This window comes from Netta rufina (assembly GCF_964035555.1).
Source record: "Netta rufina genome assembly, chromosome: 2".
In the NCBI taxonomy this organism is placed as follows: Eukaryota; Metazoa; Chordata; class Aves; order Anseriformes; family Anatidae; genus Netta; species Netta rufina.
In genome coordinates, this window is record NC_140124.1 from 108449472 (window position 1) to 108469041 (window position 19570).

The 19570-nt window shown below is 39.3% G+C and overlaps 1 protein-coding gene across 1 annotated transcript; it reads left to right on the forward strand.

Moving 5' to 3' along the window:
* The first annotated feature begins 1891 nt into the window (after positions 1 to 1891).
* On the forward strand, positions 1892 to 17608 carry METTL4 (methyltransferase 4, N6-adenosine). The gene is made up of 8 exons (XM_084281906.1): positions 1892 to 2341; positions 3278 to 3340; positions 4864 to 5230; positions 7844 to 7913; positions 9883 to 10057; positions 10273 to 10379; positions 10955 to 11043; positions 17425 to 17608. Exons 1-8 carry the CDS (start codon positions 1922 to 1924, stop codon positions 17586 to 17588), a joined length of 1455 nt encoding a protein of 484 aa, XP_084138032.1. The 5' UTR covers positions 1892 to 1921; the 3' UTR covers positions 17589 to 17608.
* Positions 17609 to 19570: the final 1962 nt, after the last annotated feature.

Genomic DNA, 19570 nt, shown 5'->3' on the forward strand with positions numbered 1-19570 from the left:
TGTGAATGAGCTGTAAATCACAATCTGTCAGTAGTGGAGAGTCTCGGCTCTGAGAATACTTGCGTTTTTGCAGACACCACAATGACTTTTTAAGGGGGTCAGAATATGCAAGTGGAACTGTATGTTGGACCAACAAACTTGCAACAGGAAAACCATTTCTAGACACATTAGCTTCTTTTAAAAATACAGTTAAAGAATTAAAAGCAGCGAGGCACACCTGATGCCACGTAGCAGCAGCCACAGCCTTTTATGATTATTTTAGCGACAAAACCCGCTATTTTGTTCCAAACCCGCTATTTTGCCTTTATTTATATCTGGCCATTTTCAGCTGCAAGCTCCAAAAGCAGAAGAGCTGCACAAGTTCCTCAGTGCAGTCAGCTAGAAGGAAAGCTGCAGCAGCGTCCTGCAAATGATCTGTCGGAGAGTGCAGTAACTGGAAAGGCCACGCAATGTTACAGGTCTTCAGGCTACATATGTAAGATTGATAAAGGTCAAACTGGAAGCCCTGAACTGTCTCCACAGGGGTGTTAGATGGAAAATATAGATAAAGTAAGCTAGTGAAAGGCGTTACCTTCTGCCCTCCGTAGAGGGCGTATATTATTTACAGAGGGGGCTCAGAGCAGCCCCTACCCAGCCCCCTACGCTTCAGATATCACCAGAAGAGATCGCGAGGGCGCGATAAATCGCGACACGCCACGAACAGGGCAGACGTTGGGCCGCGGCCCTCATCTCCCGGGGGCGGCCGCCTCATCCTCCCCCCTCACACCCAGCGAGCCCGGCCAACGGCTGGCACCCGGCCCCGCCGCGTTACCACCGGAGAAAATGGCGGCCCCCATCCCCGCGCCCCCCACCCCGGGCAGGGCCCGGGCACAGCCGCCGCCCGCCCGTTACCGCTAACGGCGCCGCCGCCTCCTTCTTCCCCGTTTTCAAATCCGCCCGCCGCGTGACGTCACACAGGAAAAGGCAGGGCGAAGCTCGCCGCCGTTCCGGCCAGCGCCGCCGCTGCTGCCGTACAACAAGATGGCGGCGCGCAGGGTGAGTGAGGCGGTGGGGCGCGGCGCTGGTGCCGTACGGCGTTGGGGGGGGGGGTGACCCCCTCCTGCCTGGGGGTAGGAGGAGGGACGCGTGTCCTCCATGGGCTGATTGTTTGGAAAAAAAATAAAAATAAAAACAAAGCACTACAACCCATCCCGTTTTATAAGAGACAGAAAAAAAAAAAAAAGAAAAAAAAAAGCTTTTTTTTTTTTAAAGTAATAGGGCAGAAAAATGAAAAGTCAAACGTCATCAAAAGGCTTTAAGGCTCTCACAGCTCCATTTACTCCATAAAACTCATACTGATCAACTCATTTTCTCTCTGTGAAAACTTGCGCAGGGTCCAGAGATGCAATAAAAGACGACGGTTTTCTTCAAGAGCGTGTAAAACGTACTTGTGTTTTTAACCATATCTTATTTTTTTTTTTAACTATACATCAAGATATGATGGTTTTCTTCAAGGGTGTAAAGCATATGTGTGTTCTTATGGCTGAGCGCTGTGGTATAAAGTGTTAACTTTATATGGCAAAATGCCATTTTCGAACTAGTGAAAAGAAGGATCTTAAAGTAAATAATTATACACCACACTAATTTATAGAAGATTATATAGTAAAACGCAAACATACTGTAAAAGAGTGCACTAAGGATCAGACAGGCTTTAACAGGGAAAGCAGAAGAAGTTTCTGTAGATTTTCTTTGGGGCACATGGAGACGTCCATCACGAGGTAGGTGTTACTCTGTTAAACAATAATAATTCTGAAAAGTGAACTCTTTAAAAATAAACAAATAAAAAAATATTTCCACAGGAGGACTTTTCGCCAGGAATTGTGTGTGATCGCTTGCTACGGTTTCAGGAAATTGATTTTTCTCCCTGAAGGGGGGAGTGGTGATGTCTGTGGTACATCGTCTGAGAGCGGGATGGCTCCTGGATCATCTGTCTTTCATCAACCAGTGTGGCTATGAGATCTGTGACTCTGTTGCAAACCCTGGTGGTGTCACCCTCCGTCCTTCTGTCACTTCTTCCGAATATCATGCTACTTCTACGTTTCCTGCCACCTCCTCGAGAGATGGTCCGGGTCTTGGAGATGCTGTAGAAGAAACAGAAGGTAAAACAGCTAAAACAAGATATGTGTTTCGAGAAGAATTCTTTGACATTTCTAAGCCCCACATAGCTGCAGCTCCTGAGCAACAGCTGTTGCAGGGAGATCCAGAGGTGAGTCTCGCAGAAATAAAGGCCAGCAGCAGTGCAGAGGAACCCCAAGAAGGAGCCAAGAGTGGTGGTGAAGATTCTGTTGCTGGTGCTAGGAAGGTATGTTCTCCGTAATACAGTAACCTACACAAATCCCCAGGTAACTGACCTATGTTAACATTGTCTTGCAAATTTCTGTTTCCTGAAGTTACAGAGGAGATCAAGAGCTTTTCCACAATAGATTTCAAGATGCATGGAAAATCTTAGCAGTCATAAGGGTATTCTTGGGTTCCTTGTGTCAGTAATCATAGAATATCTGAGTTGGAAGGGACCCATGTGGATCGTCAAGTCTAACTCCTCCATTCCCCAGAGGACTACCCAGAAAATCAGACCATATGTCTGAGAGCATTGTCCAAACGCTTCTTGAACTCCGGAAGGCTCAGTGCCGTGACCACTGCCCTGGGGAGCCTGGCCCAGTGCCCAACCACCCTCTGGATGTGCCACTTGTGACTCAAAAGCTGTCAATTGCTCATGAAATCTTCTGATGGTTATTGTGATCATGGACTCAAGCTAAACTGTGGTAGTTGTCATGATTGTCCAGATTAACAAGGTGGGAAAGACGGTACGAATTTACTTTCAAGATGTAGATTGTTCAGTACTGTTCTTTGTGGACCAAAAAAGCCCCAAAGTGTCACAGGTCTAAACCAACAAATGTAACTGGGAAGACCTGTTTAATGTTCTGTTACTGGTAAACTTGGCAGCTGAACAAATATCTTCTAGTGTGAGCCCAAAGGAGGCCTGAACGTGACCTGTGGCATGCACTAATGCCACAAATAATGCAATAGCTTTGTTAAGCCTTTCTGTCATGAGAATGCCTGCAGTAGGCTAGGCATTTTGAGATGTTAATTTTGCTTACTGGATTTATACTTGTGATAGGCAAAAGATGGAAAGCTTCTTCCAGTTTAAAAGAGTTGATTTGTTATTCATATACGTTTGATTATTTATTTTTTCATTATGAAGTAATATGTTTTTTCTTTTTCATTGCTCATTCTGCAGAAACGTAAAAGGAAATGTGTATTCAACCAAGGTGAACTGGATGCCTTAGAATATCATACAAAGGTAAGTTTGAAGTATAAAAAATATAAAAATATGTACTTGTATAAAAATATGAGTATATTTTGCAAGTATGTGATACTTGATTTTGGGCTATATACGGAGTGCAAGACATTGTTGCAAATAAATTCTATTTTTATAGCTTGCTCCATTAATAGAAAGGTCATCTCTCCAGTCCGTAAATGCATTAAGTGCATACTGAGAATATCTGCTGGGTAGATATATGTAAAAACAAACTAGACATCAAACTGTAGCTCAGAAATTTCAAAGGGCTGGAATCTGTATTCACAGAATATTTTTGTTTATGGATTACTGAACTTTATGCACCGGTGAGTTGAATATTGGTTGAACAGGGAGTAACTGATTTGAAATAAGCAGCATAACCTGTGCTGAAGATTGACTCATTTTTAATGTATCAGGACAGTGCTGAAGTTATTTGAAGCTTCTCTGACCAGAAGTGCTCCAAGGCATCTTGTTTCTGCTAATGAGAAAATAATTATTTTCTCAAACATTTTACATTTTCATAATCATACTAAAGCATCGTGAATGAATTGGAATTCAAACCTCTATTGAGGCTTGTGTCAGTGATGCACTGCTGAAACTACTATCACTCAAACATCATAGTAAATCTTGAATACATCAAACATTATCCACAGATTAAGTTTACTTGTGCTTTCCTAAGTAGTGATGTGAATCTAAACAGGGACCTACACTTACTTGCCTTTCTTTATTGAATGTGGTAATCATATTAGGCTTTTTGTTCAATTCTTCCTAGACTATATTTAAAAAACAATTTTTTTCTTTTACATGACAATGATTTTGTAGTGAATGTGTAGTTTGCTATGTTATGATGCAGATGTCCTGTAAGTATTGCTGTGAATAAGCTATGGTTGTAAAGAATTGCCTTAAATGAGAGAATTTTGAAGTTCAACATCAAACATAGGTTTATGATTGTAAACCTTCAAGTTAAGACAAAGCCCTTTAACAATAAGAATAAGGGAAGGAATTAGGAGGTTTTTGTCTTATTGTCTTATTTGTCTTTTGTTCGAAGCCTAAACTTGAAGACATACTTTGTCTCTATAATAAGACATCTAAGTTGGTAATTAGACATCTAAGCTTTTCAAAGTGATTTAAAACCTGGAAATTACTGGTTTTAGAGCCAAGTACACATTTCAATGGAAGTTATGTTTGTGGACAGTAGCGTGAAATTAGATTAGAACTTTAATTTATGCATTCGTGCTTGTTTAGAACAATAGTATTCCACCTCTGTCTGTAAAATGTTTTATTCATCAGCCTCGGTATCTTTCTTCAGACTTCCAACTATTGCCACTTTGCCAAAACAAACAATCAAAAAACAGAAGTTAGCATGCCCCTATTAGCATGCACACATAGCTTTTCAGTCAATGATCTAAGTTTTTGGCAAGAATTCTTCTCCCGTTTTGCAAATTGAAAATGTTTTGATTTCTGTTTCATTTCCCTGATGATACCACACATACTCAAAAGATTTTTTTTTCTCTATGACCATACAGATCAGGAAGCTCATTTGGGAAGGCACTTTGCATTTAGTCCAAGAAGGACTCAAAAGTGGTTTTCTTCACCATGCTACTACAGAACTCAGTTGCGGGAAGAATGTTGTTCCTGGGCACATTGACTGTGGGTTGGCTGAATTATGTGAAATGGCAAAGCAGTTTCCAGCTGTAAATGACAGTGACCATCCAGCTGTGCATGTGCTAGACGATGAAACCTCCAGTCCAGAGCAGGACCTGCTTTCGTGTGTTACAGAGAACAACTCAAACTGTGCAAAGATTGTTGTGTTAATGGGGCAGAAGTACCTTGTGCCACCAAAAAGCAGTTTCCTTTTATCTGATATTTCACGTTTACAGCCCCTGTTGAACTGTAAGTACCTTTAGTCATTAGAATGTATCGCTTGTCCCCTGCCTGAGAAGGCGGGTTATTGTCAAGATAACTAAGGAACTGTTTCCCCCAAGGTTTCCCCCAAGCCTATTCTTCTCCATGCTGAACGACCCCAACTCTTTCAGCCTGGCCTCACAGGAGAGGTGCTCCAGCCCCTTGATCATCTTTGTGGCCCTCCTCTGGACCTGCTCTACCAGATCCACATCCTTTTTGTGCTGGGGGCCCCAGAGCTGAACGCAGTGCTCCAGGTGGCAGTCTCAGAGTGGAGTAGAGGCAGTGAGTCACCTCCCTCGGCCACGTTTCTTTCGATGCAGCGCAGCATACAGTTGGTTTTCTTGGCTGCAAGCACACACTGTCAGATCATATTGAGCTTCTCATCAACCATCATCCCCAGGTCCTTCTCCTCAGGGCTGCTCTCCATTCTCCACCCAGCCTGTGTTTGTGCTGGGATTGCCCTGGCCCAGGTGCAGGACCTTGCACTTGGCCTTGTTGATCCTCACGAGGTTTGCACAGCCCCACCTCTCCAGCCTGTGCAGCTCCCTCTGGATGGCATCCCGGCCCTCCAGCCTTCTGACAACACCACACACTTTGATGTCTCTGCTCATGAGTCCTATCTCTTGGGATGGGGCTTTAACATAGGTAAAAGCATGCTGCTGCTGGAAGGCTGTTCCTGCTGTCTTGGTCTTCAGATGGATTAGACATGAGACAGGCCTGGGATTATGCAGTTTAAAGCAAGCATTCCCTTTCAGCTTCCTCCTGTACGGCGGCAGTGTTTATATAGACTGGCATTAACTCGACTGTGAAACCAAGTCCAGTGTCCCACTGAGATGACAACAGTTCCAAAGGCTGCTGCACCCAACTGGAGGTGAAAACCACTGTAGCAGGAACAGGAGTACCAAACATGAGCTGACTTCTCAGCTGATATATTTCACGGCCAAGAGTATTGGCTTAAGCTAGTGACAGGGAAATGGTGGGATTTTAGAATTAATACCTCCTCTGTACAAGTAATTTGAAAGCTATCCAAGCCAGTGGTCCCCAGACTTGATGGGTCAAGCAAAAAGCTTTAACCTGACAACATGCAGCAGTCTTCACCAAACTGAATCATAGAATCATTAAGGTTGGAAAAGACCTCCAAGATCATCTGATCCAACCATCCCTCTACTACCATTATCACCCACTAAACCATGTCCCCAAGCACCACGTCCAACCTTTCCTTGAACACCCCCAGGGATGGTGATGCCACCACCTGCCTGGGCAACCCGTTCCAATGCTTAACCACTCTGAGAAGAAATGTCTCCTCATTTCCAACCTGAACTGACCCTGGAACAACTTGAGGCCATTTCTTCTTGTCCTATTGCTAGTTATCTGCTTAAAGAGGCTGACCCCCAGCTCCCCACCCCTTCCTTTCAGGTAGCTGTAGAGAGCAACAAGGTTTCCCCTGAGCCTCCTCTTCTCCAGACTAAACACTCCCAGTTCCCTCATCTGCTCCTCACAGGACTTCCAGGCCTTCACCAGCTTCATAGCCCTTCTCTGGGGGCTAATCATTTCATTTGCTTTCAGTTTGACTACTACTACTGATAAATTATGTATTATTATTATTATTTTTACCTGCAGCTGAGCTTCATCAAGCAGTCTTTTAGGAAAGATGTTGCCTGTGAGTAGGAGCTAGGGATTACCTCTCTATCCTCTAACCAGTAATTTTGGATTTGTGAGCAATATTTGCTTCCTCCAGTCTAATACTAAACTTAGATGATTACTGTTTCATATATATATTTTAAATTAATAAGGCAGGTGGGAGGTGGTATCCTGTTATTGGAGTAACAATTCTATGTCTCAAGTCCAAATTTTAGCCAGTGGGCTTTTTTGGGGGAAGAAATAACTGTCTTCTGAGTCACAATTGTGCACGTAGCAGGTTTGGCTTCTCCTGAAGATCAGACAGCAGTCTAAGAAATTTTAGAAAATGCTTTTTAAGTAACCAACAGTGAGTATTAATATAATGCTTTGACTTCAGATTTTTTTTTTCCCCAAGATTTCTCTTTCTATTGTCCACTATCTTCAATTTCCCACACTGTCTCTGAACCTCAAGTAGCATAAAACATGCTGTTTTTCAGGGCTGGTTTGGAGCTCTGCATGTCCAAATTGGCCTGCTGAAAGATCAGACAGCACAGGAAACTTGTGTTCTGTGCTGCAACGTTTTACTCAGCTGGATGCCTTATTACATCGCTTCTTCAGGAAATCTGCAAAACCTTTCATGTCTTGGGGAATTGTACTTCAGATTTTTATTTGAAATTCCCCATGAGGTTCAGCATTTCTTGGAGGAATCTCACCCAACTCACACAAACTTTCTTTCCTCAGCTTAGAACTATGAGAAGTATATGATTATCTGAATTAAAACAAGCGTGCTAGAAGTCTTTAAACTTTTTTATTCCAAATAATGAAAGAAAAGAAAGTTTGCATCTTTGTTGCCTAGTGTTGTTGGTATTTTGGATGTTGGTATATAAACCTTTATCAATTTTAACTAGTATGTTTATTTTAAAACTTAACTTACTGGTTTCTTTGATTTTTTTTTTTTTTTTTTGTAATTTTGCTTCCCAGACAAGAAAAAATATGATGTAATAGTGATTGATCCACCATGGGAGAACAAATCTGTTAAAAGGAGTAACAGGTAAGTTTTACTGTAAAATCAGACATTGTCATTTCTGCTTATAATGGATAATTGACATGTTAATGTAGTGCAGACAAATGTAACCGTGAGATTGTAGCTTAAACTAGCAAAGTTTTGCTAGTAGGCATTTCGACATTTACCTACCTTCAAGACAAATAATCGTCTCAGGGATTTTACTGAAATGGCTTGAATACTTCCCCTACAAAATATTTTCAGGAGTAAATCTTAAACTACCTAACTGGTGAAAGAACAGTAGCTCACTAGACTGCTAAGGAAGGCCTGGAGTCTACTGTTTTTTAAGGTCTAGGTCATGCAGATACTCATTTGAAATTCTTAGAGTTACTTTAGAGGACATAAAGCTAGATAAATATTTCAAATATTTCTAGGACTGAGGTCCACTTCAGAAGTCCTAGTTGTTTATTTTTTTAATTTCTTTTTAATTTGAGCTTCAGTCTGAGGAGAAGAGAAAGTGATAATGCAGCAGTAAAATCCTCAAGCGCAATAGGAACTTTCAGAGTAATGTGCTTTATGAAGTCATTAACTTAGAACTTTATGGGCCTCTTTTTCTACTGAGTAACATCAAGTTTATGCCAGTGGAGCTCCCTTGATTACCATAGAACTGCATCCATGTGAAAAAGAAGGACAAGGGGAAAATACAGCCTTGTAACTTTCCAGAATAATACCTGCAGTAACTTTTTAAACGTGCTATGAAGATGTAATTTCAAATGCACAGATTGACTAGTAGGTTTTACATTAAAAGCCCTACAGAAACCTCTAGGAACTTAGTGAAAGTCATTCAAGTGTATTTCTTACCTATACAAATTACTCAAAGGAAAATTTTATAAATTCACAGAGATGAATTAGCCATCTAGACCCTCTCTCCCTTACAAAATAAAGCCAGAAGGTGGCTTTGTCACTGCTGTTAGTTACCTTATTGATGGATAATCTTTAAGCGTTTCACATCTGGGTTGTGAATCCTGTTTTCTCTGAGTGATATAGTCTAGAAGGTATTTTGGATTTCATCCTTGTTACCTGGTTCTCGTGTTCTTGCTGTTGTGTTGTATAGGGATCCCAGGTGCCCAGACAGTGGCTATGGATTCCAGTAAGCAGTGTGCCAATGTTTGTGATGCTGTAATGTGTAGGTTTCACAAATTGCAACTGTCTAAAAATGTAGAATAACATTACAAGAAAAATGGTAGAACAGGACAGAATCTGGGAATACATACTTGTATTCACCAATGTAGAAGACAGTTCACTCAAAAACATGCAGAACTGTTCCTCTGAATAACAACCCACAGAAACTTAAAATCATTGATAACTTTTACATAGTTGGAGAAATCACAGAATCACAGAATTGTCTAGGTTGGAAGAGACCTCAAGATCATTTAGTCCAATCTTTGACCTAACACTAACAAGTCCTCCACTAAACCATATCATTAAGCTCTACATCTAAACGTCTTTTAAAGACCTCCAGGGGTGGTGACTCTGCCACTTCCCTGGGCACCCATTCCAATGCCTCACAACCCTTTCGGTAAAGAAGTTCTTCCTAATATCCAACAAATGATTACTCTTTTGTGACCATTTAACTTGCCAGTCAAAGAAGTGTTGCCCTTGCACTTGTAAATGACTCACTCCTCATTTTCATTCAGAGGATAGATAGCTTAGTATGAAAAGTGAGTAACGTTGACTAGAGCAAAGAGCTAATATCATAATAGTTAAATTGGGGGAATAGAAGAAATAGGTAGTTATAGGTTCTGCTCAGTAAAACTTTAAGTAATGATTTTATATCAGAATCCAACAGATTTGGCCACTGGGTGTCACTCTTGACCTATTGTTTATGAATTCCTCTGCTGTCGGAAGATATTTCTTAAAGCATCTTGGCAGTGTAATTTCCTTATCCGTTTTTGTTGCTTTGCAATTTTTATTTTTGGTGGGTGCTAACTTGCTTTCTCACTGTATTGGTGTATAGATACAGCCACTTGTCTTCATGGCAAATCAAGCAGATTCCTGTAGCAGCACTGGCTGCGCCAGATTGTCTTATCGTCACGTGGGTGACTAACAGACAGAAGCACTTGCGTTTTGTTAAGGATGAACTTTATCCTCATTGGTCCGTGAAAATGCTTGCTGAGTGGCACTGGGTAAAAGTAAGTTCTCAGTTTGCTTTCTTTCTTTCTTGGAGACTGAGAGGGCTTGCACTGTGATACTTCATAGTTTAATAAATTGTCCATTTATTACCAGGTGCTTTTCTATTGAAAGGTGTGGTGTTGTCAATGTCTTCCTTTTTATTAAAAGAGGTGTCTTGTTGGGAGAATCAGATATGAAAATTTTCCACTGTGTATCTTTAACTCCTTTGTGTCAGATTACTAGATCTGGAGAATTTGTTTTACCCTTGGATTCTTTCCACAAAAAGCCATACGAAGTTCTTATACTGGGGAGAGTTCAAGGAAGCGTGAAGGAAGCCCAAAGGTATGCCAGACAATGGTACACGTCTCTTTTTGAGGCTGCTGTATGTCACTACTTGTGTGTCACTTGTTCATAATACAGTATTATGTCCCCAAATCTCCTTTTGACGTCATCTTTTGGATGGCTTTGGGGTGAGGGAGTTCTTTAGTGAGATTAATGGACAGAATGCTTTGCCTGTTCCTTACGTCTGTCTTTGCTGGGGAACTGACTCAAATAAAAGTTGTGTGGGCTTGCTTTGCTGACAAGTTCCATTTGAGCATGAGTCCTTAGCACAAGCTGAAGCCATTTTTGGGTTGCTGGTGTTTTTCTATACATGAAAACATACAGGACTGTAGTGCTTCTCCTTGATGGCTTTGCATGGCCATTGTTAACAACGTTTTGGCTAAAGCCTCTGTGGATTTCAGAAACTCCTTTTACATAATATGAGTGAGCAACATTTAACTGCCCTTACACCTACCTGAAATTTGATGGTGAATGACCACAGTTTGTTATCAGAGGTAGCTCTGTGAGAGCTATGTGCACCCCATTTGGTGGTATACATTCTCATGCTTCTTTTCTTCTTCTGGTTTATACAACAGGAAATCTGAAGACATACGTCCAATTCCAGAACATAAATTAATTGTCAGCATACCCTGCAGCCTGCATTCACATAAACCCCCTCTCACTGGTATGTTTTTGTTGATTTGTGGTGGTTCTGTACAGCATTTGACTCGGATATCGGAGGTGGTGTACCTAGAATTAGATATCTTTATAAGTGATGTATTTTAATTTCCCATATGCCAAATAATTTGAGGAATCATAGGTCCTGTTGAGTCAATGTTTCTAAAAAATTCTTTCAAGGCATCTAAGTTTTAGTCCCTAAAAATGAGTATGAAGAGTAAAACTTCATTGTTGTGTGAATATTTGGGGTAGAATTTTTTTTTAAATTATTTTTAAATTTTCTATTTAAAAAGACTTTTCTTCATTTATTTCAAAATCCTTCAGGAACAGATTACAAATACTGTTTATATTAAGTTGTTCCAAAGGACGTAAAGTTCCTTTGGTGGTGGTGGGGAGCTTTGGGAATATATAAAATGAAATATCTCCTAGTTAGCTAATAGAAGCAGAAACCTCTTTAACATATCATCCTGAAAAAAATGTTTTTATTTCTGTGTGAGTTGTTTGTATGCCTGCAGTACAGTTCTGCCTTTAAATCCAAAATCTTAATCCTTTACAAACTGTTAACAATAGGCAACAAAGAAGCCACATCCTGTTTATTTCTTATGAGCAATATTTAATTTACTGAAATTGGTGTAGTAAATTCAACTAATCAGGTAGAAAGGGCATGAATAATTCCAACTTTTCAGAGTTTAGTCCAAAGGATTTAAAGACTTATGTGTGATGTGTTACCTTTTGCGTGTTATTCTGGAGAAAGCCTAACTTGACTGCTTTTATCAATACATAGTCATCCTTCTTTCATCGCTGTAGCACCTGAGTGCCTTATAGTGATGTGGTAAGAGGTATTAAATATGTTTATCACAAAAATGATGTCATCCTCCCCCAAGGGGAGAACTCATGATGGATCTATAAATATTCCTGGTGCACATGGTGCTGTGTAATCGCATCACAAAAGGCAGGTAGAAGAAATGCAGGCTGCTATTGGAGAGGAGAGGCATCACAGGCAATGTTCCCTTCATTGTGCTGACATGCTTTCCTCTTTTTGTGCCCAAGGAACAGAACGACTTCAGTTAAGGAGCTAATCTGAACCGGTGTTACTCTTCAGGGAGGCTTCCAAATTTGTGTTTGAGGCTTCTATTTGTTATTAAATTAACATGCATATATATATCTGTTCAAAAACTAGTAGTTGACACATGCTTTGGTTAGGTTAAAAAAAAAAGAGCTATTCTGGGAAGATCTGTTTCCAGCTCTGAAGCTACGTCTTTAAGAATGATGGCTACAGCAGGACGTATGTGTGTTGATTTAAGCTGATGAGTGGCAGAGCACTGATTTGTGAGGCAGCCACCTAGGGCCTTTTCAGAAAACCAATACTTTAGCAGCACACTTGTACACAAACAGGAAACCTGTGAGGTATCCAGGGGTGCAAATCAGCAGTTTGTACGTATTAGAGAGAACTCTAGTGCCAGCATGGTCCTCAGAACACTTCCTCTCTGTGGGGCAGAATCTAGAAACTGTATCGATGAAACTTTTAAAATAATGATCTTGAATGGGTTTTGAAATAACTTGTCTGTAATAATTTCTTAAGTCTTTACTTAGACATTTCAAGTCTTTACTTGAGAGATTTGATACCACTGTGCAGCATTTATGTTTCTGCTTGAAGAATGAATTTGCTATCGAGCAGTATCAGTGGCTAACAGTTTTTATAAGAAATCCATATGCATCTACAGTACTGGCAGCTTCATTCAGAACAGGGTTGTGGAATGAAAAGGTAGACTGTAAGACAAAAACTAATTGCTGATGATTTGATTTCGGTATTATGAAAGGGGATTGCTTTCACGATCGGACAATATTCTCAAGTGGCCAGTAGAGAGCAGCTGAGCTACATCCTAGAGTGGTTCAGAGGAAATGTGAACAGAAGCAGAGATTTGGCAATGGGGGAGAAGGACACTTGATGAGTCACACACATTCTTTATGCTTTGTTTAAGTAGTAACAAAGCCAAAAATATTAGTATTTACTGATGCTGTCTGGCACTTTATTTCTAGTTGCTACTGTAAAGGCTGTATGTTGGTACATACATAGCCACTTAATGACTTATTATAACAGTTTATCTCTCTGGGGGAAGAGGAAGATGTAAATTAAAGTAAGCCATCAAAAAGAGATGTTTGGGTTCCTGCAGTGCATTTAACTATGAAATTGCGACTGTAGGGGTTTTTGGTGATGCATGTGCTGTGTTCAATGCTTAGAGCCCTAATATGTCATTGTAAATGTACTTAAACTGCTTTATGCAAATGCATTAAAATGAAATTTTATCACGTCTGGTTTTGATTCAAGTAACAGCAGGTTTTCTTCCTAATTCAATTCGCTGTTGCTCTTAGAAGACATAGAAGGTATTCTGCTACACAGACATTGTAAAGCAATGTTGAACTTCAAACACCTTTTTCTTTTTTATAGATTCTTCTTGTTATAGGCGTTTCTCCTTCAGTATTCTAGCATATACACTTATTACTAGAAAACAATATTGCCATATAGGATTATGCCTAAAAACATTGGTATTAGTTCTTGGCTATGTTCTAGCTGCTCTGCAGATCTCCAGCAGAAGTATGCAATGGAAAGTCCTAGGAAGTCACTTCTGCAGCAGTCTATGGCTTGTTAGACTGTCATGAATGTGATCTTGGAAGTAAAAAGAAGTAAATGCTTCTCATTTCCTTATGTACCTTGTGAGCCCTTGTGTTAGACTAATTGGTAGGTACATTAAAATCTGGGTTTCCTGAAGCTCAGGAAAGATACAGAAGTATAAGGCCATCTTTGTTCTCAGTTTCTCATGTTTTTTTCTGGTCCTGTTCTGGTCAAGGATTAGACAAACCAGGCAATAAGGGCCTCTATATTGCAAAATCTTCTGAAGGGTTACTATGAAATGAGTTCAATCACATGAGGGCTGTGCTTTGTATGGCTCACAAATCAGACAGTAAAAAGACAGTAAAATTGTTTACACATTACATATCCAATTTGCTGTGCAGAATTTATTGTTCAGGTAATGAAACATTACCTAAAAGAGAAGGGGAGACTTCTGCTGGTTTCAGTAATGGTTCCTCCTTTTGCTCATTTAAACATTTTTAACAGCATGCATCTTAGATAACCTGTTTGAGATCAAGAGTAAGGAGGTTTGACAGGTATCATGCCTGACCTCAGGATTGTGCTTTACAAGGAGATGGATTTTTGAGAAGACTGGTATTACATCTACCAGCCAGATTTTTGCTAGCTTTGTGGGCATTAGATTCCCAGGTACAGATGCCTGAGTTGCTGCTGTAGTGTTTGACACCTGCAAATGATGAAGAAGAATCTCTTTAGTCTCTTTTAAGCTGTTTATTGTCAATGGTCTCTGTAAGCATATAGAAATATACATACATATATATTTAAATCTATTGCTATTGTAGAAAAATGAATATTTGGTATTTCTACTATCCTCTAACCTGTTGTCAGGGGAAAAACTCCAGAATTTCTTTAAGGGCTGCAAGTTAGATCCATGTTTCTTAAGGTAGCCTCTGGTAATATAAAGGCCATAGAAGCCTAACAAAGAGGCTGTAGTTTATAACTTAAAATAGGAAAAGTTGGTGTTCAAGGAAACCAGTGTAATGAGATTTTATGCCAACAAAATGGAGCCACGTTATTGCCCTCTTGATATGCTAATTTCCCTTGCAGCGAAGGTTACTGCCTGATGTGATTATGTAAATACCATATCCAAGCAATGAAAAATCAGACTATAATGTGATCTTGAATTATATGTAATCTGTCTCTGTTTTTTTCAGAATAGCTTTATATAGAAAGGCCTTTTCTCTAAGAGTGTGAGAGAGGAAGATTCTTGGGACTTCCTTTTTTAATTTTATGACCAATTTGATTGAAAGATTGGGCCAGTCTTCTGGCACAATGATGAGCTGACCATTTTTGGCTATCCCTTCTTTTGCTTTTTGGCAAACCAATCCATTAGGTGTGTGGTTAAATCAACCAAGTATGTTTTCAAACTTTTTTTTCTCTTAGGGATGGAAGTTTTTGGTGCATAGTAGTAGCTGCTTCTGATTGCTGGACGTAGTGCTGTGATGATACTTGTAATCTATACGTTTCAGGAACAAATGTCAATGCTCCTCATGTGCTACTAATGAAATGTTGTCACCTAATAATTGCTTCTTCTGCTGAAGTATTAAAATGGTTCTGTCTTATTTTGATACTGAGGAGGAAAAAATCATGTAATGCCTGTACTCCGCAGTACGCTGTTTTGACCCTAATGGGTGTAAGATCATGCAATGTCCTACAGCTGTCAGGGTCTGCTCTCAGGGAGCTTACCAAAAGCTTTGGAGCTTTGCATTCCACAGCCTCCCTTCTCTTCTGTGGAAAAAGTCCATCCTCCTGCAATACGGGCTTTCTTAGATGATCAGGAGAGTAGAGTTTTGGAAGACCTTTGTTAAAATGTTGGCAGCAAATAGTGCACAAGAAATCCTTAATTAAATAGAGCCTGGAAAAGGAACAATAAACTTTACCGCCTTATTTTTCTTCGAATATGGTGGGTTTGCAAAATAGTACAAAAGCAGCTTCTCAGAAGTGGTATCAATTTAGATGAACTTCACTGACACTGAATAGCAATATTCGGTGAGCAAGTTTTCTGTCAGGATGTACACTCTCCTGTAAAGCTCTCCTCTGCAAATGTTAAATTTGTTTAAATATTTTAGCTTGCCTCTGAAAGGAGCAGGTTTTTAGAATAAGGCTCCTGCTGGTAGCAGTCTTTTGATGATAACCCATCTGAGACATTCTTTTGACATTTGTTAAAGAGTGGGAGAAGGAAAATGGATTTATATGCTGTACCAAAATAGAGGAATGTTGGAAAATGCCCATTACAAAATATTTAAATAAGTTTTGAAGGAAGCAATCATTTAGGTGGGGAATGCATCTGGGGTTCATTAACACTCATTAGCATGTGAAGTGGATGCTTATTTTTCTGCAGCAAGAGCAGTCCATGACAAGAGCAGCTGTCTCACATGGGCAGTCTGTGTCTGGCAAACTCGGTGCAAAAAGTCAGAACTTGGATTGAACCCCAAAAAAGCATTCCCTCTCATGCTTTAATATATGCTGATTAGATGTGGTTTTGCTTTCTGATATAATCATATCTGAAGAGATATGTCAAACTATAGGATTTCTGAACTGTACTTTTAAGCTACAGAAATTCAGAGACTTCAGAGAAATTTGAACAGAACTGAACCTGATATGCTTTAAATATACTTTAAATAAGGAAATAATTTCTTAGCTTTTGTTATTTTGTCCTCAGTCACAAAAATAAAAGCTTAGGACATAATTTTTAGTATAAATATGTTTTTCAGTCTTTCTTCCCCCTTTGTATTGAAGGATATTCCTTAAACCTTTGCTTTTCCCATGGATGTTTTTATAGGTAATGAATTTGTATCTTATTTCCTGAAACCTGGTTAAGAGTTTCTTTGACCCAGCCACCAAATAAATGTCTCTGTGTGGCAGGTAACACATTTAACAGTAAGGTGTTTGCAGTAGTACTTCTTGGGTGAAATGTTATAACCAAGGTCTTCTTCTATCACTCCAAGAATAATCATAATCACACTTGATGTGTGATAGGCATCTATTTATTGAGTTTTAAACAATAAAAATGTCCAACTGTAGAAGAAATTTGAGATTTGTTACCGAATGAAAGAACAGAGTTACATAGATACTTCTTTAGTTGCCAAGTTGCTATTGTGGGGGGAAAAAAAAGCCCTTGCATTTTTATAATCCTTTTAATGCTTATTGTTTAAATAAACATTTAAACAATAAACATTTAAATAATGTTTATTTAAACTGGTGTTTTTTTTTTTTTTTTTTTTTTACTTTTCAACTATTTTTTCATCAAAAAAAAAAAAAGTTTTTATCCCCTTTTAAGATGCAGCAGAAAAGAGTGCAATCTTAATCAAGGAAGGAGCCTGTCTATTTATAGAAATGTTGCCCTTGTGTTATAGGAGCTAATTGAGCCTTTAGGAGGTGTTTTGTTGACATTTGTGAGAAATTTAGAACTCACCCATGTAGATGATGAAATAAATCCTCATTGCCTTTCTTTAAATGAAAACCAATAAATCAAGACTATTGAAGGCCTTGACCACATTGTGCAGAATCTCAAGGGCACTTATTTTAAATGACTTTCTCACTACAAATAGTCCAGCTGTTTAATCAAAACTCTAAAATTAATTTGCTGTCTCTCCCCTTTTTTAATGAAACATTCCGTTTTTCATCTGCTAACAGCACAGGGGAGATTTTATTTATTTTTATATTTATGATTACTCTTGCTGTTTGTACCTTTGTCATTGTTATCCTCAACTTTTTTTTTCTTCTTATCTTGCACAGCAGTTCTGGCAGAGTTTGTCAAACCAGATGTGGAGTGCTTGGAGTTGTTTGCTCGCAACCTGCAGCCTGGCTGGACCAGCTGGGGAAATGAGGTTCTGAAGTTTCAGCACATTGATTATTTCACTGTTTTGCAGAATGAAAACCGACTGGGTCTTGTAGCTTAATTCTGGAATTCCACTCCTTCCTAGCAGCCTCAAGAACTTGCTTTTCTTATAGGTAGTGCACTCAGAAGGTAACAGAAATGAAACTGACTGCACTTCAGTTAATTCTTGCTGTGACAGAATATCTGGTTAATAGTATCTTAAGATTTGTACGAGCTGTTCCCGTATTTTGAGGGTCCTGGAATAGTTAAATACTTATGTTAGTGTACCTCCATCCCTGTTTTTTTTTATTTACTTTTTTTTTTAACCTCAGGAAAAGGAAGATATTTTTGAGTATTTTTATTTCCAACTATCATAAATCTAAGCATCATAAGTGCTACAGCATTACACACATAATGTGTTCTTTTAGAGTGTAATTTTTAAAGAGTGGCAATCAGCATAAATAGTTCAGCATTACAAATGTTTCCTGAAAGTAGATTGATCTTTGCAAAACAGTGGATTTTGAACTAAAATAATTACGAAGGCAAAGTATTCTCCTGCATATTTGTATCTGTCTGTCAACCTCCGAAGAAATACAGGGGGCAATGCTTGTGTTAATTGGCAAATGAATTGTTGATCAAGTGTATTCTATGAAAAAATTAGACTTTAAAAAGTCATCAATTCCATCTTTCTGTGTATGATAATTCATCAAAGTCTCAATCACCTTACAATATCTGCATATTTTTTCAGTTAAATCTAAAAGCTTAACTGATTTAACTGAAATTTTAATAGACTTTAGATATTTTATACATTCTCTTCTCTTATATTCGTGAAGCAGAAAAAAGCCCTCACAGTGAGCTGTATTTTTCAGCTTACCTAAAAATTGTCTTATAAGAATAGTGCATTTTGTGTCTTTTGCTGCACTTAGACTTGCTTTGAAAAGGAAAAATTAGAGACTTATTGAAGCTCTGCCTCTTGCTCATTTGCAGCTGTAGAGGCAGAATGGCTGGACAGTGTTTTTCATGATGGCAAATTCCTGTGTTCTGACTGCTCATAATGGGGAACAAAATGCATTGCATGCATTTTCTTTTTACTTTTATTTCGCTTTCGGTAGTCTGATGTGCTGGTGAAGTTTTAATTTAAATCTTTTAATGTTAACTGACCTTTTTTATGGTTTTGTAATAAAAAGTAAAATAAAAACTTGTCAGTGTCTTATTTGCAGGCTCAGTTTCTGCATTACCATTTAGTTTCATGTTTAGCTTATTGTAGTAGTAAAATTGACAAAACAAGGAAAATAACCTTTTTTATTTTTTTTACAGTAGTTATGTCTAATTGAGCATATGTTTAAGTAAACAACATAACAATGTAAACATACCAGGCAAAGCGCTCCTTGCTGCATGATTTTATTGATCCTATGCTTTAAATTGTCAGTAATATAAGTAACCTCACCTTCAACTATAAGGGGTAAGAAGTTCCTTTATTTGCTTGCAGTTTTACCAGACATTACAATGGGAACTCAGAAGCTTCAGGCAGGAATAATTTCCTTCCCACACCATGAAGGTCTCATCCATAGTATCATAGACTGGTTTGGGCAGGGACATCGCCCACTAGACCAGGTTGCCCAAAGCCACATCCAGCCCAGGGATGGGGCATCCACAGCTTCTCTGGGCAACCTGTGCCACTGCCTCACCACCCTCTGAGTGAAGAATTTCCTCCTTATACCTAATCTAAACCTCCTATTTATTTTGAAGTCACTACCCCTTGTCCTATCACTACACTACGTGGCGGTGTCCCTACCCAGCTTTCCTGTAGGCCCTCTTTAAGTGCTAGAAGGCTGCTATAAGGTCTCCCCTGAACATTCTCTTCTCCAGGCTGAACAACCCCAGTTCCCTCAGCCTGTCTTCATAGGAGAGGTGCTCCAGCCCCTTGATCATCCTTGTGGCCCTTCCCTGGACTTACTCTAATACTTCCATGTCCTTCTTGTGCTGGGGACCCCAGAGCTGCAAGCAGTGTTCTGGGTGGGATCTCATGAGAGCAGAGGGGCAGAATCACCTCCCTCAACCTGA